Genomic DNA, 25,026 nt, shown 5'->3' on the forward strand with positions numbered 1-25,026 from the left:
TTGCCCAGTATTCTGGAGGCAGGGGGCTATAGGAGATTGGAAGGTAATGGCAAAGGGGATTAGGGTTTATTTATTTGGGGGATAGTGAAAACGATATAAATTGAATTTTCAGTGATGGTTATACAACCCTGTGTATATACTAAAAATCATTGAATTATGTGCTTAAAATGGTTGAATTGCTTGGTATGTAAACAATACCTCAATAAAACTTTTAGTAAAATAAATCAGTTATTTAGGGAGCACACAATGATTGTTTTCCAACATTTGAGGGGCTACTACATGGAAGCAGGGTGGAATTGACTGGTGTAGTCCCAAGGGGTAAGTAGAATTAGGACCACCAGAATATATAACTACAGAGGACTCAATTCATATTGTAGTTTGTATGGATGGTACTATGCCTAAGTTAGGAACAATGGGTATAACCTGAAGGGGGAGAGATTTTGGCTTATTTATAAAAATGTTCAATAACTGGAGCTTTTCAGAAATCAAACGTCCCACCCTACAGTGGACAGTGCCTAATTATTGGAAATATTCAGGCATAAACTGGATTGATCACTTGGGAATCAAGTAGATGAGTTCCTATAACAGACTGTGTATGTATTTGGTAGAGAGGGACACATGACTCAATAACTTAAGTTTTCTTATAATCATAAGATTTTATTAAAAGGCATATTTTACAAAGTTCTTCTGAACTTTCATCTATAAACCTCCTTTTTCTCATTTGTAATCATTTCCTCATTAGCCAGGAATGAATGAGTACTTACATATTCCCATTAGAGTAGTAAGTCCCAATTGTGATTTCCTATGAAATAATAAAACTTGATGCTGAGGTTTAAGTCATTTCTAATATTTTATGCTGTCTCTGGCTCAATAATTTAGCAATGGGACCATCTATGGGATTATTGTTACTTAGTCTGAAGCTTTAAGGGTAGCACTTCATAAATGTTATTAAGAACAATATCCTATATTATTCTTAATATTGGTAACAGTTAATTAATACATATAATTCATATAATTCTGGATTTTTTTCTGTTCTCTCTTTCCACCCTCCTCATCCTTTCACCAGATATGCAATATACAGGCTGCTGATTTTTACAAGTTGCTCCCAACACTCCAGAATGAACCATTTGGCTGAAGGTTTCAAATATTTTGGCATAAGTCCACAAATGCCATAAGAAATTGGCACTCCATTCTGCAATGCTTTTCTCTCTGTCAATAACTTTAACATGGATCATAAAGGGAAATAAGTTGGCAGTTGGTCTATTATGATCTAGATTTAAAACCTCATGGGATAGCAGTCTCTACTCCACTTTACACTTTAAAACTACTGGAAAGTACTTTATACTGAAAAAAGGGAAATTCAGTTACTATGAGAAAAGCTGCTTATCTATCATCTGTTTCACAACAGCAAGGGAAAGTTTAATATCCTGGGAAGAGCAGCTTACTAATATTGCCCTGGGGATCAGAAATGGCTAGACAGCTTCAAGTATCTCCCTGACTGGATTGGTAAAGTACAGAAAACATGCATAGTAGGTGCAAGCTAAGAAGTGCTGACTTACTTATCCTGGTTCACTGAACTCTTACGCATACACGAAAACTCTGCATCAAAAGTAGCAAATGGGGCTGGGGAGATAGCTCAGCTGGTAGAGTGCTTGCCTCGCAAGCACAAGGCCCAGAGTTCGATCCCCAGTACCGCAAAAAAAAAAAAAAAAAAAAAAAGTAGCAAATGGAAAATGTCTGCAGTGAAATTGTACTCATTGTCCAGAACCTTACTATAAATCCAACCTCGGGGTTCATGTCTTGGAACTGTGTTCTAATGTTCCAACATAGCCCTTCTGTTACTTCCAGTAATAAATCTCTGTGGAGAAGGTCCAAGAAGGGCAATGCCTTAGATCATATTCCATGTTAGAGCAAGGTTCTTCTCTCCAGTTTGTGCTTCATCTGGCCTTGAAGTGAGGACAGCCAAAGAAATGTTCTGGAGAGTTTGCTGCTGGGTGCAGGTTCTATTTATTTTAAATAACTGCCAATATTTTTATGGATTTTATTTATTTTAATAAATATACACAAAACATAAAAGCTGTACTTATTAATGGGCTACCATATAACATTTGATACACATATACACTGTGCAATATTCAAATCAGGTTAACATTTATCTCCTCAAATACTTCTCATTTCTTTATGATGAAAACTTTCAAAATCCTTTCTTCTAGTTTTTTAAATGTACAGGTATATAAATGTTATCAATAGCTCCCACCTACTGTGCAAACATGTTCTATGAATCAATTCTGGTATCTTAGGGACTTGAGAGTTTGGTTTGTTGGCTTTCATTTGCAAGTGATGGGGATTGAACCCAAAGCCTCACACATGCTAGCAAGTGCTCAACCATTGAGATACAGCCCCCATCCCTAGCTGTAAATATTTGACAGAACAATTATGTCTTTCTCACTTCAATTCTTTCAGACTATTTCTTTCCCTTCTTGTTAAAAGCCTCACAAGGCCCGTGGGTAAGGCACTCAGAGAATACTACTTGAGAGGGGGAGGGCTACTACTGGAATCCCAGGCTCATTTCTCCAATGGTCATATTTCTGCCTATGCTTATCCCTTTTTCTGCCAGATTGTGCTCTTTATTGCTCACACCACTCAAAATAGCCGTGAGCGCCAATATTCACGAACTACTCAAGCTATATTTATTGTATTTACTTTGTGTCCCACCCTCATAAACCACTCTCCCCAGATCCCTTAAGCATTTCAATTGCTCTTTTCCATTTCAAGCATCTCAATTCCAGAGAACAGAAATTTGAGCATGGTCTTATTACCAATTAAAAAGGGATTCTCACTACTTTGGTCTTAGAAGTTATTTGTCCATATCCATGTCAGTTACTCAAAACCATATTGGCTTTTAAAATGGTATATCATATTGCAGACTCTTAATATAGTTTACTATCATATCACCTGTAGATATATAAAAGCATGAATCAAATTGACTTTTCATGATCTATTTGTTTTAATCTATTGGTTTCATATTTATAACCAAGAAAAAATATAATATGCCACCCAAGAAAAACTTTTCCAGAGTAGTTTGCCTTACTTACATGAAGATTACTGTTATTTTTATTCAATATGATTGTCACAATTATTTTTATATTCTTCAACTTCTTTATAACACATTGAAGGGAATTCAGATTGTACAACTTCCACTGAATAAGCTGGGAAGATTTCAGTAACTCAGCTGAGTACATAAGGGCTGTGGTCTTTGCAGTTTCTGTCCCACCTCCAAACCCAAGGACAGGGTTTGGGAAAATGCCAACCATGTTTGTCAGCAAGGGTCAGCAGTCCAGGGCAGGGAACAGGAGTGGCAATGAGTAGAATGTATAAAGAATCTAAAGAAGGCACTTTTTACAATGTCTTAGAAGATCTAATTAAGCACATCACAATTCCTGTTCAGTAGACAGTTAACACAGAAAGTGCTTTCTTTATATTATTCCACTTTTACTGATCTGGGATTTTTGCAAGGGAACACCATAGTACTAATAAATTTTAATCCTACTTTTTCCCTTTGTGTTCTCTCTCTCTCTCTCTCTCTCTCTCTCTCACACACACACACACACACACACACACACAGGGCTAGAAGTAGAGATAACCATTCACAATTATACATATAAATATAAAAGAAAAATAAGAAGGTAGGCTTTGGAGAGTTTAGAGACAGACCTGTAAACAAGTTAGTGGTATAAACAGCCTTGGGTAAGAAGCACAACTAACATTTGTTAAGAGTGCTGACTGAAGATTAAATGAAATAATTTATGTAAAGATACTTGCATCATCCTATAGAAGGCCATGAAAGTACATTTCCCTTCTTTTCTATTCTGAAGTAAATTATGTACAATCCTGATCACAGTGAACATTTTCATTGAAAGTAGAAAGGGCTGGATTTCCAGATAAAGAAAAAATGACACTGAAAATTGTAAGGTGTAGTCTGAGGAAAGGGAGAAGCAATACTTTTTAAATTTCCTTTAGATCCAGAGGGTTTTGTCTTTACACATCTCTCAAAACTGTAGCTGAGGTAGTGTCTAGTCCTCAAAACAAAAGAACCTATTTGTAGAGTGCTGCAGGGTGGCCCTGAGTGGTACTTTAAAACACCCGTTTTGAACTCTTCTAGGCAGTTCAGTGAGACTGGACAGGACAATAGATCTGGGGGTTAGTATGAATGGTACAAAAAGGGGGGCAGTCTGCTGTCCCTTGAAAACAAGAGAGCTAAAGAAAGTGAAGAATGCAAAGGGAGAGAAGGGAATTTCAGGATGTGCTAAAAATCTGTAGCAATTGAAAAGAGTACAAAGAACTGGGATCTAAGCAACAAAGAGGCAGGTCAAGCAGGCATAATTATTTACCATATAGTTTCCATAGACAGCAACAGCCAAGTACATTGCTCTATACATGTACTTGCATATTTTCCCCCAATACTATAGATTTTGATGCTAGGTTCTTTTTAAGGCCAGGAAAAACTAATATATAAGAACTCCATGAAGCAATAAAACAGAGGACTAGATTTATGTCTCTTTATGTTGGGACTCCATTATATTTCTGATTCAAATTCTTCTAAAGTTTAATGCTATTTGAAATAATGAAATAATCTTGAAAGGGGTACACTACTGGTACAAGGAAGACCTGTCAAAGGAAGAAATGGAAGCTGAAAAGTAGTGAGTCATGTAGCTAAAGGGCTGAACAAACCAAAAGAGAACAGTGAAAGGGGTCTATGAGAGCCGAAATGTACAAAAGTGTCTATGACCTAAACATTGGAGCTAGGTGCTCTTTCTTCTGATTAATTCAACTTTCTTATCTCTAGCTTAGAAATCAAGGCTTAACAGCCAGCTCTCAACAGCAAGCCAATATGATGAGAAAAATAGTACTGATGAGAAATGCAGAGATTAGATCTCATTTAAATTTAATTGAGATCATAATTTGTTAAATCACTTCTGAGAATAACTCACTTTAGGCCATGTTTAAAATTTAAACCATCCTTAAGAACTGCAATTCCTTATATGTTGAAGGAAACAACATTCCAGCTTGATTTCCCATCAACACATCAATACCATCATCACTGTGGCCATCTAGACCCCTAAGAGAATTATTCCTTCTAGATAACCAGACTTTAATTTTTTCTTGCTCTCTTTCTCTCTCTCTCTCTCTCTCTCTCTCTCTCTCTCTCTCTCTTCTCTTCTCTTCTTCTTTTCTCTCTCTCTCTCTCTCTCTCTTTCTCTTCTCTTCTTCTCTCTCTCTCTCTCTCTCTCTCTCTCTCTCTCTCTCTCTCTCTCTCTTTCTGTACTAGGGATTGAATCCAGGGGCACTTAACCACTGAGTCACATCTCAGCCCTTTTTATTTTGAGACAGGGTACAGGATGACCTTGAACTTTAGATTCTCTTGCCTCAGGCTCCCAAGCCATTGGGATTTCAGGTGTCTGCCACTATGCCCAGCCTAACCAGATTTTCTTGAGCTGCACTCCCATTACTGTCCAATAGCCATATGTGACTATTTAAATCTCAATTTAAACACAAATAAAATTAAGAATTCTGTCCATTGGTCGCAGTAGCCACATTTCAATCCTCAATAACCATATATGGTTACTGTGATATAGAATGGAGACACAATATTTCATCATTGCAAAAAGTTCTATTGGACACTGTGTTAGACATCATATAAGACCCAGACTTCCAGTACTAAAACCAAAAATTCAAATCATCTCAACAATATTTTTTCTACAATGTAATTAACATTCACATCTATAGAAAATACCAAGTTACAGGTAGACAGGAGTAAGAAATCTGATGTTGCTATCACATAGAACAGTGACTAAAGATAACAATTATGTACTGTATATCAAAAAATATCTAGAAGAAAGGATTTGGAATGTTTTCACCATAAAGAAATGATAAATGAGGAGATAGCTATGTTTATGCTGATTTGAACATTACACAATATATGCATGTGTTGAACATGCATATTAATGGTACCCCATTAGAGTATACAATTTTATAATAGTTAAAATAAATTTAAATTAAAAGTTATTGCCTAACATAAAACCATGACAATTAAATTAAAAATAAAACTTCTAATTATCACTTTATGTATACTGATTTATTTTATTGTATGTTTAAGTATTAATAGGTGTACATAGGTAAGTCTCTCTCTTCTCTCTCTCTCTTCTTACAAAAGTGCAAGGTATTCTACAAAGGCAAAAGAAGGAGCTTTGAAGGTATAATCAAACCATGAAAGGACGAGTAAAGAGGAAAAAATCAAGAAGACAGTTGCACTAGAAACAACTCTTTTTACTTGATATCCCAAAATATCTACACAAAACAGAAGCAACATAGACATTCAACTTCTGGAACTCTTCGGCTGTGGTACAGCTCTGAACCTTGAGCTAGCAGGAGAGGAGAAAAACCCCTTTGTTGGTACGGCTGCACCTAATATTTAGGTGAGAGGTGACTATGTGCAAAGTACTAGGCTTTGCTCTGAGAGATGAATAAATATGGTTAACGACCAAGAATTGAGTCTACTGGGGGATGACAGACAAAAATAAGTACTATGATACAGTAGCAGGTATGATTTGAACTGAACCTTAAGTGTCAAATGGCTCTCAGAAATGTGCAAGAATAGCAATATAAATGTAGAGAACAGCACAGAGAAACATACAGAGCTTAAAATGTTGGGGTGTACCCAGTGACCCAGAAGTGGTCTAGCTGCTAAGTAAATAGGGTATACATTGCATCATATAGTGAAAGGATCAGCATGTAAGTCATTCTGGGTGGCTGAGAAAAGACCATGGATTGTTGTGAATGCCCGTTTGGGGTAAAAAAACAAAACCCTTAAGAAAATTTTTGAGGAGAGGTGTAATAGGATAAAATCTACATTTAGCAAAAACACTGTTAACAGCTATGCATAAAATGGAGTGGGGCTAGAGTAGATGCTGGGAAGATGTGCTATGATTGGTCATTTGGCTGCACAGTAGAAAAATTACACTCTGGTTGGCAATGTTTCTTGTTGCAAAGGGCTGAGAATCAAGATAGAAGCAACAGAATATGAAAGATGTTTAAAACAAAGCCAAAAATCTAAAGAAATAACAGTAGTAGTGGCAGCGTTTAAGAAACTGCTGGGTATGCAATGATCCTCCCATGACTCTGTGAACAGAGAGTACCAATAAGGAGGGTCAGAAAGAACTGAAAAATCTTCAACAGTCTGGTGAGCAAACAACGCTGTGCTGCCCATGTCTTCCAACATTGTGGACAATGGTATATCTGCTCTGCATGGCACAGTAGGACAAATACCTTCAATGAAGTGCCCTTAAAGACATACCACCTATTACAAAGTGATTAAGAGCACAGGCTCTGGGGACAAGTTTTGGAGATCAAACCTTGATCCTGGTACCTATTAACAATGTTCCCTGGTAATCAGGTTACTTAAAGTCTGTGTCTCCATTTTTCTAACATTTAAGTGGAAATAATACTAATTACCTAATGGGAGTGCTGGAAAGTTGACAAGTTCATATATATATAAGGTATTTACAACATGGACTGGCACTGAGTAAGCATTCAATAAATGTTAGCTATGCTTATTATTATGTATATGTATGGGAGGGGAACACTAACTGTGCTATGCTTAATAACCCTTGAAGGCATCACTGCTATGTTCATGGGATGTCAATCAGTATAGTTTAGCAGCCCAAGAGGCATCTTCGGTATAAATGTTCTGCATAGACAGAATACCTTGATTATTATTCATAATGAATACATTAAGTCCTTTTTGGAAAAGGTGTAAATAAGTATTTAAATTTGTAAATATTCTTAGTGATCTCCTTAAATAAGCTAGTGCAAGCAGGCTTCAACAGACCACTGGCTAGTGTACACTAACCCTAATACTCCCATCCATGAAACCTGCCCTTCAGGCCTCTAAGTGTATTAAAGGGGAAACTTCATCAGACAATTCAACTGTACTTCCCCAAACAACCAGGACACAGAAATCCACCCCTATCTAACTTTTCTTGGCCTCAAACAGTACAGGGAAAACTGATTATTTTGCAGATGAAAGCTTTTTTCCTTCACCAATAAGAAAAAATGTCAATTTCTTTAAAAGTCCCAATAATCTCTTTTGTTTTTTCATTTAAATTCAGAGGGTTTGTTCCCAGGAAAAGCATTGGAGTGTGCGGTCTTAGCCAGAGCTTCCAATTGCACAGGAAATTTCCCACCTGAAACCAACTTTAATATGGAGCTTCCAATCACATGTGTAGTTTTCCCAGTTCTCCCTTCTTTAATACTGAACTATTCTTCCGACTTCCCTCCTGTATCTTTTTAAGTATCAAAGACTATTTAAGTTTAAAGAATGATGAAAGGGCTTTCTATTGCCTTCCTCTCCTTTTATAAGAAGGGAATAATATATCCCGCTTTACTTTAAGATGCACTGAAGTATACAAATACCATCTTAGATAAAGATAAATTCTAATTATGTGGTATCCAAAACATACCCATTACCATCTTCCTAAAAGTCTCATGAACAGGTTGTAACAATACTTGCCATATCTCTGATTCATTTTCTTGATAACATTCTCAGATATTGTGAAATGCTGTACAGGAGTTGTCTTTCTTTAAAACCCCATTTTTCCTAAAAGGTTTTACAAAAAGTTTTACTAGAGACCTAGAAGGAGTTACCCAAATGCCTGGGTTCATTTGCAGAATTGATAGTGCAGCTTTAAATAGTATTCCCTTCTACAGTAGTACAGAAAGTATAATTTTTCCTTAAAAGTAATGAATTTAAAAGTGAGAAACCATTTGAGAACTTTAAAAGATGGAAAGGTTGATGAGAGAGAGAAAAAGAGTGAAAGAAAGAGGATGTAAGGAAAGAGAGAAAGTGAGCAAGGTATTTATTTTTCTTTTGACCTGGAGAATATATTCTAATTTTAAAAACATAGTACCTGACATTCATGGCCAGAATATTTTAAAATATACATGCATTCAAGAAAACAATCTTAGAGGATCACTGAGGAGAATATCAAAATCAATTAGCTTTTTTAGGAAGAAAATATTTCAAAAATAACCTTTTTTATTAGACAACATTGTTTCTGCAAAACTTCAAATTTCTATTTTCATTCATGCTGATGTATAAATTAATTAAATATAAGTGTTTCCTAAATATCATAAAAATTAATCTGGAAGGCACTTAAAATAAATGTTAGATTAAAAATAGTTCTGAAAACAATCCCTATAGTTATCAAAGTATATTTTTTTCAGTAAATAACTCAATTTAGTCTTCTCAACTAGTAACATAAGTCAGATTTACTCTAGGCCCATCATCTGAGAGGCAGTTTGATATAAGAGAGGAAAAACTACAGATTTTTTAGATAAGATGCTATAACCTATGAAATCAGTCTTGTCACTTATTAGATGTGAGACATCAGGCCAGTTATTTATCCTCTGCATCTGTTTTCTTACTTAAAAGATGAAGATCATATCACCACTGTTGTCACCCAGGTTATTATGAGGAAAAACTAAGACAGTATATGTTACACCACTGTGTAAATGTTTCATACAACATCCACTATGATTAAATAACCAACAGTTATAGTGTAATTATAATTTTTAGTAAGGTAAAACCATTAAGAAATTAGTTATGTATTCACTATTAGCACACAAATAAAATTCAGTCACAAAAGCCACCTAGTTGGGTTTCACATTATTCATTAGGTCACCTTGGGATTGAGAGATGGCAAGGAGATAATGTCATCATGTATTTTAACATAAAACATTTTTTTTATTATAGAGAAGTTCTTCACAGATACAGTAATTCCAGTAGCATAACAAAATCCAGTATTTTTCACTGCCAGGAACTTAAACCAGTAACATTGGTCCATGAGAAACCTCTCTTTATAGAACAAAATAATATTTTCCATAGGAATATATCAATATAATTTTGTAGTAGAAAAAAACAAGATAGTCTCTAGTTTTAACCAGACGAAAAACACCTCAACAACTTCTCATAGTAAAATGTATGGAGATGGCTCTTCTAGAGTCAAGCATGCATTGGAGTATGGAGAAAACATTCAGCAAGCACAACTTTCCAACACTTAGCAAAACAAACCAAATGATACCAAAGAAGAAACCAAAGCTATAAATTCAAATAAACGGGCTGCAGGGAGACTACACAAACCTGCTGTTGCTTTAATTGCAGACAATTCAATTCAGCAGCTGTTGGTCCAGGCACTAAGGTTCACTGTATGCTCTTCAACGTAACCTTGAAATATTGTCACTCACTCACTTCTCCACATCATCTGCATGCTGTCCAATTAATGAGGAGTGAAATCAACTGTCAAACCACACATCAAAATAGAACATGATCTTTTAGCTCTTAAGCACAGGAGCATAATATTTTAAGGATAATAAAGCAAGAATGGAGATGAAAGTCCTTGACAATAAATGATATTCGAACTTATCAAAATATGTTTGGAGAAACTAAGCTTCTGTTCCATTCTGTTCTGTAAGAAAGTGAAACTTTCTCAGAGTTTTTCCTTTGCAAGGGTCCTTTCTTTCCATCTAACTGCTATATAAGAAGCCCTTGGAAAAAGGTTCACAAATATCTGATCAGAGTCTTCAAGTTTTTCATTATTATGGACCAATATTTTTCTGACAGCTTAGAAGAATACTTAAGGGACACTTCTGATCCAATGATATTTTATAATACAGATGGTTTGAGGCTGGTATTTTTAGCCTTGCTGTTTCCAACACTTTTCCTCTAGCAGGAGAATAAACAAACAATAATATATAATGTTCATCAACCTGAATTTAATAATGAAATGAAAATAAATTTACCAAACAGATGTGCTCTGGAATGCTTCCTATTTGAAGTTTTCTCACTCTTATCCATATGACAAATCTACACAACCAATTAATAAAAACAGGAGTTAAAAAACTCAAGCGCAACACACTAAGTGTTTAAAATTTGCTTTTTGCTTCCAAAGCACTGTGTCTTCTGTGCAAACACTCTAGTTTGTATCACATACTACCAGTTGCAGACGTAAGACTTGAGAAATTCAATACAACAATACAGCAGAGAAGCGTGCACAATTAAGGGATCGGGACTAAGAATTTAACAGAAAACCCAGCTTTTACCCAGCAATCTGCTACCAACATTATAGCTAGGGGCAGGCATGTTTTATGCAGCTATTTTGTTTAGCTCATTAGAATCCTATTTGTCCTTCAGTACAGTTGAATTGGAGGCAAAATAAGAGAGAAATGCACTTTGAAACAAAAGGGAAATTTCAGATAAAATGAAACATACTATACCTGTATATTGTACCAGGAACATTATGACACTCTTCAGGGAACAGTTTCACGTTGTATCCTACTGTGAGTTATTCTCTTTACCCTCTTCTCTCCACAAAAAAAAGAAAAGCCAAAGCACCCCAAACCCCCACTACACACTATCCCTAACCCACCCTCCCAATGAGGAAAAAAAAAGCCACAATTCAGCTCAGATCCGATGCTTCTGTTTAGCTCAGCTCCAGCCGAGCAACTGAGCTCTAGCAACGGAGCATAGGGAGGTGGATTCTGATGCCAGTAGCACTTCCATCCACTTCACTTACACAAAAGCAGGCAGTGGAAAATCCAGGAGCCTTGAAGACAAGGGCTGGAACTGGCTTTTATGAATTGCTATTACTGCATGTGTCACCATCCATCTCCAATGACGGACACTTATAGGCTGAATTGGGAGTGTAGGGGGTGGGGTAGAGGAGGTTGGAGAGCAGGTGGAGAAGCAATTAGCAGTATGTTCATCGGAGAATTCGTTCGGGATTTCATACATCAGTGCCTAAAGAAACAGCATGCAGTTGACAAATCAGAACTTTACGATTTGCATGCCTCAGAAGAAATCTTAGCTCGCAGCTCTAAACAAAATAATGCTTGCCCACTCTTATAGGCACAGAAAGTCGCCCCTCCACTTTCTCTTTCCTCTAAGAACCCTTGTTCCTGAGAAATCAACATTCAGAATGAATATTTGCTAATTTTCCCTAAAGAACTGTATTTAAAAGGCTGGAAGTAAAGGAAGTATAAATTCAATTCAATTCTATTGAACATGACACCTCTTAACAAAAAAGCAAGGAGCTAATTATTTTAATCCAACTTTTCATCCCTAGTCCCATTCCCAAGGTGCAGCTTTCACACCTATAATCAGTGGATCATACAACTTTTGTGCATATATTTAACACTGAAAAAAAGTATATGGCTACCTAAAAATAGTTCAGTTAAAGTCAAGGTGAAAAGTCAAGTGCTATGTGAAGGACTCACTTGTTAGGTGACCTTAAGAAGTCACTTTATCTGTAAATGCTTCAGTTTTACTCATCTGCTAAATGGAAGCACATTTTCAGAAATGTTTTTAAATTAATCACGAGTAGGAACAAAAAGGAGATAGTTTTTTAGGGAGGGAGCATAACAATTGAAGGAGCATTGGGAGTGGGTATCAGAAAACCCAGGTTCCAGTTTCAGTTTTACAACTTTCAAGTTGTATGATCCTGGACGAGTCACTTAACTTCTCTGAGCCTAAGTTCCCCCATTTATAAATTGGAGATAATAGTACTTATCCTGATTGTTTCATGGGATTATTATAAAAAGTTACTGAGATAATGGATATGACAAGACTTTTACCCATGGTAAAGGGATATACAATTGTATGGTATTATTATTACTACACCTGAAACAAGTCCTACTTAAAATGAAGTGAGGCACTTCTCTAACATAAGGCAAATAAAAAGAAAGGGCCAATATAATTTCATTAAACATCACTTCATTCTTATAAAGAACCACTGTTTGTTTTTTAAATTCTCCAAAGAGGAAATTTTTTAAAAAAATTTTAAATGCAACATATAAAACATCAGAAGCATATTAAAGAGATTGAAGTCCTCTAATTCCCTCTTTCTTCTGGAAGTTGGTCCATTTCTCTTCATATGCTCTGGTATTACATCCCACCTAGAATGCAAACTATGGGTCAAGCATCTTCTGTTAAATCTTTCTATTTACCTGGTACATCCTCTCTATTCAGTGTGTGGGGTAGGATTTGAATTGATTAACTAAATCTAAATCCACAAGGTAAAAATCCAAAGTCATGCTTTATGAGACTCCAAGCTGCCTTGATACTATATATACAGTGACCAGCTGGCTTAAGCTGGGACACAATTTTAGCACACGAAGTCCTGGGGTGGTCACACCTGGGGCACTAAATGATCTGGGCAATGTTTGGGGACCTTTGGTTCAGTCAAATCCCAGATGTCCTGATTTCCATCTGTATGGTAGTTACCCAAGTGTGTGTCTATCCACATGGACCAAATCTGAAGCAACCAAAAGGAAGGTGGGGGCTATAACAGAAACATCAGATGTCAGCTCCTCTTGGCCCCCTCCAGTGCCATCTGTGTCCTCAAGCAAGTGCCCAATTCTTGTGAGAAGAAACAAAACTTTTTTCTTAATTGCCTTTTTGAATATCACTGCTACTACTGAAAATGCCATTAAAATATCTATCCAAAATCTATGTTAAATCAATGGAGAAAATAGATACTGTGAATCACAAAGCACTAGATGACTGGTAGCTAAGACCAAATGAGCCAATAAAATGAGAAAGGAAGAAGAGAAGTGAAGAGAGGTGGAGAGAGCAGAGGAAAGGGGAAGAAGAGAGGAGAGGAAAGAGAATGAAACTAAAGTGAGAAACTAATTTTCTAATCAGAAACATACTTGCTAGGTTCATCCCAAATCTCACCTCCTCCTAGAAAGTAAGGCATTAGGAGTGGCCCTTACAACCACAGCTGCAACTCTAGCTTTCTATCTGCTTAGGTAAACAGGTAAGAACTTTAAAAGGTACTGTCAGCCCTTGCATCAGAACTTGCTATCCTCTGGCATGCAGAAAGCCAAGGAGGCTGGCTCCAGTTCTTCAGAGGCCTCACACTGCAACCCTCTACCACAGCCTCACCTGTGGCATGGTGGGCCACTAGGAAAGGTGTTAGCTCAATTTCAGGTTCTGCAAAGGAAGCTTGCCCAAGACATTCACATTGATAAGAAAGAAACAAAGACTATTGTGGAATCATGCTACTCTGCCTTGGAGAATTGCATCTAACTCCACAAATTTAAGCTTGAAATTCATATTTCCCAAATTCCTCAGGGAAAAGGGAAAAGGACAGGGAAGACAATTTTGGTTAGTTTCTTTCCCACAGTAAAAATATAAGGATCACATCAAGGAAATGACTAACAGAGTCCCAAAAGGCAATGAGGTGGGAGGCAGCAGTCTCAACCCAGACTAGCAAGAATGGAAATGAAAGCATCATAGCATCCAGATAAAAACACACAAACATAAACACTAAAAATTGTTGCAATGTTTCCATTATCCTGATTTCAAGCTCCAGAATGTAAGCACTAATGGTTTCCTAAACCACCCAAGCTCCTCCACAGCAGCCATCACCAAGCCTGACTGATCTTTTCAAATGAATTCCTGTCATTTGCCACCTTGGATTCTGAGTATTTTTGTCAAAAACAAAAATCCCATGGAAGATTTCAAAGAACCAAGAACTTGAACCAAACCATGAACCTAAACATGGAGAGACAACACTAATTTGCTAAACCTCAAACACAAAAAGAAATGTTAAGAGTTTGAATGCAATAAAAAAAAAACCTAGTGAATTGACTTAACTAGAACAAAGCTTCATATTTTCTGAATAAATCAAACTTGCACCAATCCCTAAGAGTCCCAAAAGTTCAAGTTGTTGTGAACAGCACACTTCAAGGCTCAGTTTCACTTGCTTGAGAGCACATAAATGAACCAAAGAAATGAACACTGGAAAAGGAGTCAGGAGAATAGAGCTCTACTGATTTTTTTTGCTGTTTGAAATTGGTCAAGTCACTTCTCTCTTTGCCTCAGCTCACTTGCCTTGAAATGCTGAGCTGGGTTTGCCAATATGCAAGTCTAATAATCTATGCCAATTGTAAAATTTAGTTGAGTGCCAAAATAGATTATCACAATTTGGCCCTAATTTACAAGAAGCAGAGATGGACCACCTGAATTCTCCTAGCGGTTCATGTTTCTAGCTTATTTTGAAATATGGTTCACATGAGATTTGGTAACTGTCCTTGTTCAGCCTTGGGAATAACAGACCATCAAAAGAATGTTTCAGGAACAGTTCGTCTTCCTCAAGTGAAAGCTACAGGTGAGAAGTCTCGTCCCCAAAAAGAAAGAAGGAAAGAATGAGATTGATCTAGAATATACTGAACATCTATTGCATACCAGATGTGGCACGGTATTTTACATAATTGTTTTAATGGGTCCCCACCATACAGCTACATGCTGTATTTTACAAGCAAGAAAACTTGAGACTTACTGATGTTAAATGACTGCTATAGTCACTTGACTGGTTAGTGATGGAACTGGAACTGGGATTTGAACTCAAGCAATCTGAATCCATTAGTATACAAACATTTTAATGATGAAAGATATACTTATTTCTTGATTCAGTGATTCAATTGGACTTGCTTAGTGAGTATGTCACATGCTGAGTTCATACAGTGAAAGTAGACTTCCTTGCATTTATACTTGGTTGGCTTTTTAAATGTCATCTGACAGTGTTGTACAATGGTTAGGTCTATTGGGCTCTGGAGGTAGACAGACTTGAGTTTCCTGAATTCTAGCTTATGGAAAAGAACATAGTGATGCTCAAGTTTTATTATCTGGCAAATGGAAAATGGACACTACATCATCGGGTTGTTGGAAAGTGTCAAGGATGTGATAGCAACTAGCACAATACTCAGCACAAAACAAGTGTTCAATTATACAGATTAAAGCTATCCTTGTATTTATAAGCAACACAATAAAAAAGAAAGGTAATAAGGAAAAAGGAAACTAATATTCATTGATCTCAAGTGCTCTTTGGCTGTAACATGGAGATTGAAAGAGATTTTAGGTAGCCAACCTATACCCTCCAAAGCCAAACTACATCTTATGGTAGATTTGTATATTCATGAAGCAACATGAATATGTTAATTGGAGGTGCCTAAGTCATAATAAGGAGACTTGCCATGTGCTCTGCTAAGCAGCAATTGTTCCTAGTTTCCAGGAACCTATTCTTATAAAGAGAGGGCTGGGAAGTAGGAGATAGAAGTACTGAATATCTGAGGCATCCTTCTTCCCCTGATGCATCAAGTCCTGGTTTCACTTCTTCCCATGTGCCTATGGCCTTCTCACTTACTCCTTTCTTCCCTCCTTCTCCAGTTTATTCTGGTTTTATTGTGTTTCTTTCCTGGCTCTTAGCTCTGTGTCTGCTCATCAGCATCAAGTGATATGTATGGAATGTGTGCCTGGTGCTACACTTGGTGAGATGGAGGGACATTCAAAATTTAATCAGAGAGAACATAATCCATGGTCAAAAATATTTCAGACACAAAGGTAGATAAGAGTTCTGGCAACACAATCAATACAGGTACGATTGGATGATTTAGTTGATTCACAGGACAAAATAGTTTGTTCATTTAGTTAATGATACATACACTGAAGAATTTTAAATGTATTGGCATTGCAGCTGAATTTGAAAAGAATAAAAGGATAAATGGATAGATAGGTCATAAAAAACAAGTATAGTAAGAAGTTAATTATAAAATCTAAATGATAAGCATATGGGTGTTCACTGCAGTTTTACAACTTTTCTATCTATATATTTGAAAATTTTACAATAAAAGGTTGAAAAAAAGGAGAGGGGTAAAGGATATGGCTTATTCAACCTCGAATGCTTCAGAAAAAAAAACATATTTATATAGAGTACCATAAGACAAATAGGGCAAAATAGTAAAAACTGGTGAATCTGAGTGAATGGTACATAGGACTTCTTAAGCGACTCTTGCAGTTTTACAAAAGTTACTTTGTTGCTGGGCATGGTGGCGCACATCTGTAATCCCAGTGACTTGGGAGGCTGAGGCAGAAGGATCACAAGTTCAAAGCCAGTCTCAGCAATGTAGTGAGGCCCTAAGAAACTTAGTGAGACCCTACCTCAAAATAAAAAAATAAAAAGAACTGGGGATGTAACTCAGTGGTTAAACATCCCTGGGTTAAGTCCCAGGTACCAAAAAAATTAGTTTGTTGAACAATTAGCCTTTTCACATAATGTCTCAGTTACCATTTGTAGTAGAGAGGGTATTAGGTCAATAGTAGTAGATATGTTGGAAATAAGGGTGGGGGATACTAATAATCAATTCATAGATTTGCCTTGCGTGTCCTGCTATATGGTAGGTACTGTGGAGAATTCAAAGAGGTAAAAAAAAAAAAAAAACACACATAGACCCTACCCTGAGCAAGTTCACAGGGTAGGTGAAGGAATGCCAAAGCAATGTCTGAAAGAGTAATGGGCTATACCAGAGTTCTAAGAGAGAAGTATAAATATTGGAAAAGTACATTAGAGTCAGATTTCAGAGAATGCCAGGCTGAAGAGTTTTAACTTCATCCTATGGGTAATAGGAAGCCATTTATGGTGTCTGAGTCAGAGAAAGAAAATGATCTAAAACTGATTGGCCAGATAGTACAATTTGAATATAGGTATCTCCTACATGTACTTGCTTTATATTTATATACTTCTACCCCATATACCTACTTCCCATATCTGGACATGGATATTAGGGATTTCCAGCATTCTGGATGCTATTTTTCAAATACTTCCTGACATTTCTTCAGGTTCTCTTTCTTTCTCTCCTTTAGCTCCCAAGGAGAGCTGATCAGTGTTTGTCTCAGCCCTGTTGTCACAGCAAGCAATAAATAAGCTTCATATAATGTTTCTGAAATGAAACTGCTGCTCTCTGAAACTCTGATTTCCTTCATGATAATCAAAACCCAATTAGTGCTGGGATCACTGATTTGAGTAATAAAGAATGAATATTCAGCTAAGTAACATGTGAGGGAGTACAGAAAGGTATGGCCTGTGTCCAGAAGGAAACAATTATTCAAATGACTTCTATATATTAAAAGAAAACCTAACAAAGATGGCATTGTTGAACAAAGGCAAGTGATTAGGATAAAACCTCTCAAAGATTGCCAAATTAAAAGGTGAAGATTCTCTGTCTCCTGTTTTCCCCCCCTTCCATAAAACCCATCCTCCAATCCAATCATGTTATTCCCCTCTTTCAAACCCTGTGCTGCACTCATACATTCCTGGTGCAGTTGCAAATTGGTGCAGCCACTCTGGAAAGCAGTGTGGAGATTCCTCAGAAAACTTGGAATGGACCCACCATTTGACCCAGCTATCCCACTCCTTGACCTATAACCAAAGGACTTAAAGGGTCTTTACATTGCCCACCCTAGCAGTAATCACCTCCACCATGTTCCCAAAGCACCTGGTCCATACATCTCTATTTGAGCACCTTTCATGTTGGAATATAATCACTGGCTTGAGTGTCTACATATCCCCTCACTAGACCATGAGCTCCTTAGGAACAGGCAGGGATTACATCTAATTCCCAGTGCTTACCATAAAGTCTAGTCCTATAGATGTACTCAATATCGACTGAAAGAATGAGTTTGAACATCAAGTGTCCCTTGAATTCAAACTCAGTGTCTCCTGAAAGGTGAAAATTAGAATCTTATGTGACTGAAGGAATCATAGAGAAGTATGTTAGAAGACTCAGCTGCAGAAGAAATGATAGGAGAACATATCATGGAGCCTTACCATGGAACAGTTTCTATCCCAGGAAATTCTCACTGGCAGTTGTTGCTACTAAAAAAAGCAGCTGCAGAAAGGGCCCTTACTAGGGATTTCCCCATCTTTATCTTTCACAGGTCACCACTGAAGCAAAGCTGTTTGTATAATATTCTCCATATTGTGTTTCAACTCTTCTGAATTATACCCATACTTGCATTTGTTTTTGAACCAGTCCTGTTAATGGGTAGTCACTAAATGGTTTCCGATTCTTATTTTTCACCTATGATTTTTACACTAAGGAATAATATTTTTAAGAGACCACTGAAAAACAGAACACCAAAAAGGGAAGGGGGAGGCAAAGCTAATAACAAATAAAAACATCTCCTTTTTCCTTTAAGATTGTCAATCTGTTTCATCATACCTCCCATCTTACAATGCTTTATAGAACATTATTAGTAAAGGTAAAGAAAGGAAAATTAAGACTTCAGAAAATCTTTATACTTTGCAGGCAAGAAATAGAGGAAGTAATACTGAGGACTGGAATATAAATCCTTAGACATATGAGTGGTAGTCACTTCTGAAAAGTAAACATTAGGGCTATTTTAAACACATAGCAAAAAGCAATTAGTCCTTTCTGTAGACTAAACTGAGGTGTATGTTGAATTAAAACAAAAAAAAAAACTTAGTCTGTCTTGATCTTCAAAAATGTCAAACTGGTAAACACTTCACTTTTTGTACATATAAATCTAAAAGCCAAGCTAGCTTGAGGAAGATTTAAGAGACATAAAATTTGTCTGAGGTGTCTGCCAAATCTCTGCAGCAGAGACAGAAACCCTGGAAAAGCTGACACAGTCATAACTCTCACAATATCACCACCAGGTTTGTGCAGAGCTGAATGCACAGAAAGTCACTGTTCCTTCTCTTATACTGTTTGTAAACAGAGGAGTAGATCATTTGCTTATCAGTTATCTGGTGGATCATTTTTGCCTAGATGTCCCATAACGGAGATGGGGAGGAGGGGGGAAATGGATACATCCCTAACTGGCACACGGTCCAATTTTCAGCTGGGTAAATTTTTACTTAGATATTGGGTCTGCTTGCTAAAATCTTATTCCTTTCATTTGATCTTGAATGTTCATTCTTGTGTGTGTGTGTGTGTGTGTGTGTGTGTGTGTGTGCGCTTTCTCTCTGTCTCTCTCTGTCATTAAAAGGAAGAATATATGAGCATCTAGGAAGCCTACAACAATTTATAGAATGATTTGAAACCATAACTATGATTTCTATATTCCACTTATTTGCTCATGGAACAGGAGAACCATAGATTCTTTTGGAGTATTTAAAAGGGACAATTTCTTAAGAAATCATATCAGTTTATTCAGATGATCCATGCTTAGGACTTCTATCATTTAAAGATCATTTATTTTTGCACAATGGATACTATATATAAGGAAAATGAAGGGAAGATCACACTATAGGGTTCTGAGTGACAATATGATCACTGATATATTTTTGTAGAGAAAATATGATATCCTACATTCATTCAATTCTATGTCATTGTGGTAATCCACTACATATATCTAATATCACTTAACAATACAAGAATATAGTGCACACATGGGCTGTATTCTGTAAATATGATTAACTATGGAACTCAACCAAGGTCTTCCCTGGGGACAGATTGCTGAAAAATACATCTACATGACATTTAAAAAAATAAATTAACCAATAACATCAGCTCCCATGAGACACACTGTTTCCTATACATTCAATTCTATAACAGTTTTCTGTAGCTCTCGGCTGACATCCTCATCCCAAAAGTCATAGATTTTCCAAAACCAAAAGAAAAACACAGCAATTGGAGCTAGTTCATCTCTCTTGCATGAAGTGTTACATACACAAAGGAATGACTTCTATACATTAGCACAATGTGATCCATAACATGGTAAGATCATGTCAGTCTGAGGTTCTTGTTATGCTGTGGTCACATATAACTCACCCAAGGGAAATGTACAAAGTCTGCATTCATGCTGACAAAGACCAGTAGGGATTGCAGGAGGTACAGCAGAGAACTTTTTTTCTTTAAACAATGCTTTTTATTTTGTTAACTTTTCTTCTCGGTTTTACTTATTGAAATCGATCTTCCTCATTTGTAAAATAGGAATAACTATTATATGTATTTAATATTTTTATTCTGAGGAGTAAATTAAATACCAGGACATTGCTTGGCACACAAATGTTAACCCATTTAATTCACATCAGCATTTGGCTAACATGAACTAAATGCCTGTTATGTACTTGGCATTGGCCTCAGATCCCAAGATAAATTATAGGAGGAAAAATTGATGCTGGTTAGGAAAGCAGGGAGTTCATTTTCAAAGGTTTTATAAACCAGTCTAAGAAGTTTGGATATTACCCTAAAGACAATGGGCCTCCTTTAGCTATTTTATTGAGAGGTCAGATAACTTAAGATTTGTGATTTATAAAAATTGTATTGTCAGTATTGGTGGAAAATGGATTAGAAGGGAGGCAGGCTGGAGCCAACAGTAATCCAGGCTAGATGTAATGACTATGTATGATCCACATTAAGGTAATGGAAATAGGGGAAGACATAGGAAAAAAATTAAGTAACTTTAAAAAATTTAAGAAATGTGTAACTGTAAAAGATTAGACAATAAAATATGCAAAAAGTTAAAATAGAAGTCATACATAACCTTACCTTTAATAACAAATCCTCATAAATATTTTTATGTGTACTCAACATTTCAGGATTTTTTTGTGTGTGTGTATACACAGATGTGGGTGATGTGTGTAGGATGTGTGCATGTATTGAAACTGGGATCTACTATGCTATACTGACAGTTTTATAACCTGAATTTTCTCTTAATATATTATAAACAAATTTCCACATCATTACATATACTTTGGTAACATGAACTTACATGGCTACTTAAAAATGCATTCTATAGACGAACCACAATTGGTTTCATTCTAACCCCTAGTATTGAACATTTAAGATGTTATTTTTTTTCTTTTCCTTTTATTCTCACCATTATTATAAATAACTCTGGGATAGACATGCTGGTAGCAAAATTTTTGGAAACACTGATTATTTCTTCAAAATAGAGCACTAGAAATTGAATGGTAGGTTGAAAGTTATGTTCAATTTTAAGATTTCTGATAATATTGACAAATTGCTCTCCAGAAGGGCTGTATCAAATTACTGTTCCACTAGCAGTGTCTCTGGCTAGGAGGAGATGGATTTGAGAGTGCTGCCAAGAATGGAATCTTGGGTAGAGAGGAGGAGTGTTTCCTGGCAAAGTATCAGGGCAAGGGCAATATAAACTTGTCAAAAGCAGCAAAGTAATGGGCAGAACTAACATGCAAATTATTTAAAAAAAACAGTAAAATAACCAAGCGAGAGTGGGAAAAAAACAATAAAATTAACTAGTGAGATCATGGGCATTTTATTTACTACTTTATTCAGCAAAAGTAGTAAATGTAGCCAACAAGTAATCTTGCCATTGTATTTGGTTCTCTCTGCTACCAAGGGCCTGAATTATGTTCACATAACTATGTTGATTCATTCTTTACATCCAATAACCACTTATTAGTTGTCTACTCTGTACCAAGTGCTGTTTCTGGATGCTACATGTATGGAGATGATGAGACTTGGTCCTTGCCCTCATGGAGCTCACAGTCTAGTGGAAGAGATAGAAACATCCAGACTGACATACTACAGTGTGGTACAAGCTGGAATAGAGGTAAGTGTAGGGTCCTGGGGAAACCATAGGCCTAACCTTGCTTTGTGTGTTCATTCACATGAGTGTGGTGAGGGGTAACATACCATATTCATATTCCTTACCACAGTGTCTTGAATATATGAGCCACTGCTCTCGAGAATACTAAGTAAGGCAGGAAGAATGCTTATATATAATCATAATCAACTCTTAAACATTAAAAATAGCCTCCACTGTTACCTTAATGCACATATGAACATAGCAAGTTTTGGCAATATTATGCTATTGTAGAATAAAAGATTACAGACAAGTAGTGCATATGGACTTCTAAAACAAATTCTGTTGACACCCATATGATAATATTCACATCTACCACGTCCTTCTAATTTTGGGTCCTAAATGTTTCTCAAATCTGTTCCTCTTCTCATATGTCACTACTCTCAAGTCTTTATCATCTCTATAGAACAGAGCACCCATCTCCTATAATGGTCATGTCTCCCTTCAGGGTGTCCTTCCTACTGGTATTATTCAAATGGGAAAATCTGATCATGAGACCCCTCTTCTAAAACATGTTTGTTTTTGGTTGCCTATGTATGAACAGTATTTCTCACATTTTGATTATTTGAGCATAACTGTGATTTTTACCATATTCACATAATTATTTACTTAATATTTCTTTAAAACACCTTAAGACTGGTTCATTTTGTTTTTCTTAAATCAGATCCTGCCTAGCTTTAGATTTGATGAACTGATTCTATTTTATCTTTAAAAAGATACATTTAAATATAAAACTAATAAAATTTAAAATGTTTGTAGAAATACAATGTAACCACCACTGGCAGATACCCTACATTTGGTGAGCTACTGGGCCTACAGGGACATAACCAAACTTCTTAGCATTTGATTCTTCACAAATCAGCCCCAATATATCTTTCCAGATTCTTCTACCATTACACCTTCCTTCTCCCAGACAATCTGCACTGAGCCATGCTGAATTTCTCAATATTTAACAAATATGCCCTACTTTTATATACCAACATACTGACCATTCAGAATTGTGGGCATCTATCTCCCCAACTAGACCCATGGAGAGCTCACACCTTCTACCTTCTTGTACCTCCATCTCCTTGTTTGGGTAGAGGTCATGGAGGTGATCTAGTCACCTCGGTCACCTTTTTAAAAAAAAAGGCTAAAATAAAATAAAACCCAAAATATGGTCTAGGCCTAAATAGCTCAGAGGCATGACATATTTTATAAAGAGAACCATTTAATTCAAAAATAGCCATACTGACTATAGTGTTGGCAGACACAATTAGCTATGGTTGCAATAGTAGTTAAGCTAATTTGATTTTGGCAGCCACTTTACAGCAGACACATTTTGAAAAAAATTCAAAGTGAATCATTTGGATTTCTGCCAGGATGATTAACTACACCTCACAATAATCTCTCTACCACAACTGGAAAGTTGAGAAGAAAATGAAAAAAAAAAGAACATCAGGCAGAGCAAACCATGGTGGAAAGGGCATTGAATATAGAGTCAGAAACCTGTATACTACAACCCAAATGAGCTCCTTATATTCTCCTTGACATTTACCAAGTATTTGTTTAATCTCTCTGCGTTTTAGTTTTTCTAGGAAAAAAAAACTGGGAATAGTACACACGTTGTAAGACACTTAAGATAATGTAACAAAATGCTTATGATGATGCCTGGGACATTATATGGGTTCAATAAATAGCAGTCATTATTGTCACCCAATGAGAATACATTTCAGGTAATCTACTGTACAAGGACAGCAAATGCATTTCTTAAAAAAATAAATTTATCTCAATTGACTTTCAAATTGACAACTACAGATTGTACCTAAGAGCCACCAACAAAATGTCTATAAGAAAAGCTTCTTCTTAGATGTAAATTAAACTCACACCTGGAACACACCACCACACTTCTTTGTGTTCTTCAAGAATTGATTTCAAATCAGGTTCCCCTAGGAAAAAAGAAAAATCACCCAATCTTAATTTTTTGTCTTTAATTTTATTTGATACAGAATAACATCCAAACTATGTGGCTTCTTCAGAGTGTTAAGTTATTATGGTCCCAAGTTTTTCAACACTATTTCCCAATATATTCCTGCTGACACCTCTTACTCCAATCTTGCAAGCCCACCTGTCACACAAAGTCCCCTCTTCTATTCCATCTTTCTTAAACTCCAACCCCAGTAACAGGAAGCATTTTCTCCCTACTCTGCTCATTTCAAATCCCCTTTATTCCTTTGATGCCCAAATTAAAATTCACCTCCTTCAAAAAGCCTACCCAGATTGTTCTGAAAGACAGATGAGTTTCAAGATTTCAGCACTTCCTGGGTTAGGTTTGAACTTCCATAAATCAACTCCACACCCCCAATCAGTATGCCCTTTAACTGGCCCCTCAGCTCTTTTTGCATGCGTTTGTAATAATACAATAATTAATACAGTCTGTTACGCATGGTCACTCTATTCTGTAGTTGGTGTGTCCCTAAATATTCATCAACATTAGTGCTAGCGGTCTTTGCTGGCAACCTCTAAAACGCTCGGGTTTTTTAAATAGGTCTAAGTTG

At 36.4% G+C, this 25,026-nt stretch overlaps 1 protein-coding gene across 4 annotated transcripts in view; it reads right to left on the minus strand.

Moving 5' to 3' along the window:
* The window catches only part of Enox2 (ecto-NOX disulfide-thiol exchanger 2), a 333,888-nt gene that overhangs the window by 307,968 nt on the left and 894 nt on the right, over positions 1-25,026 (minus strand). For 2 of the 4 annotated variants that reach the window (XM_047536718.1, XM_047536717.1), the window contains exon 2: positions 24,356-24,417. Coding sequence is in view for 1 of the 4 variants with exons in the window: in XM_047536714.1 (XP_047392670.1) it covers positions 11,332-11,353 (22 nt within the window). In the remaining 3 variants the exon portion in view is untranslated. Of the gene's footprint in view, positions 1-11,331; positions 11,438-24,355; positions 24,418-25,026 lie in introns of those variants that run through there. The other 2 variants (XM_047536714.1, XM_047536715.1) reach the window with 2 other exon arrangements.

Source organism: Sciurus carolinensis, chromosome X, assembly GCF_902686445.1.
Source record: "Sciurus carolinensis chromosome X, mSciCar1.2, whole genome shotgun sequence".
NCBI classification, from domain to species: Eukaryota; Metazoa; Chordata; class Mammalia; order Rodentia; family Sciuridae; genus Sciurus; species Sciurus carolinensis.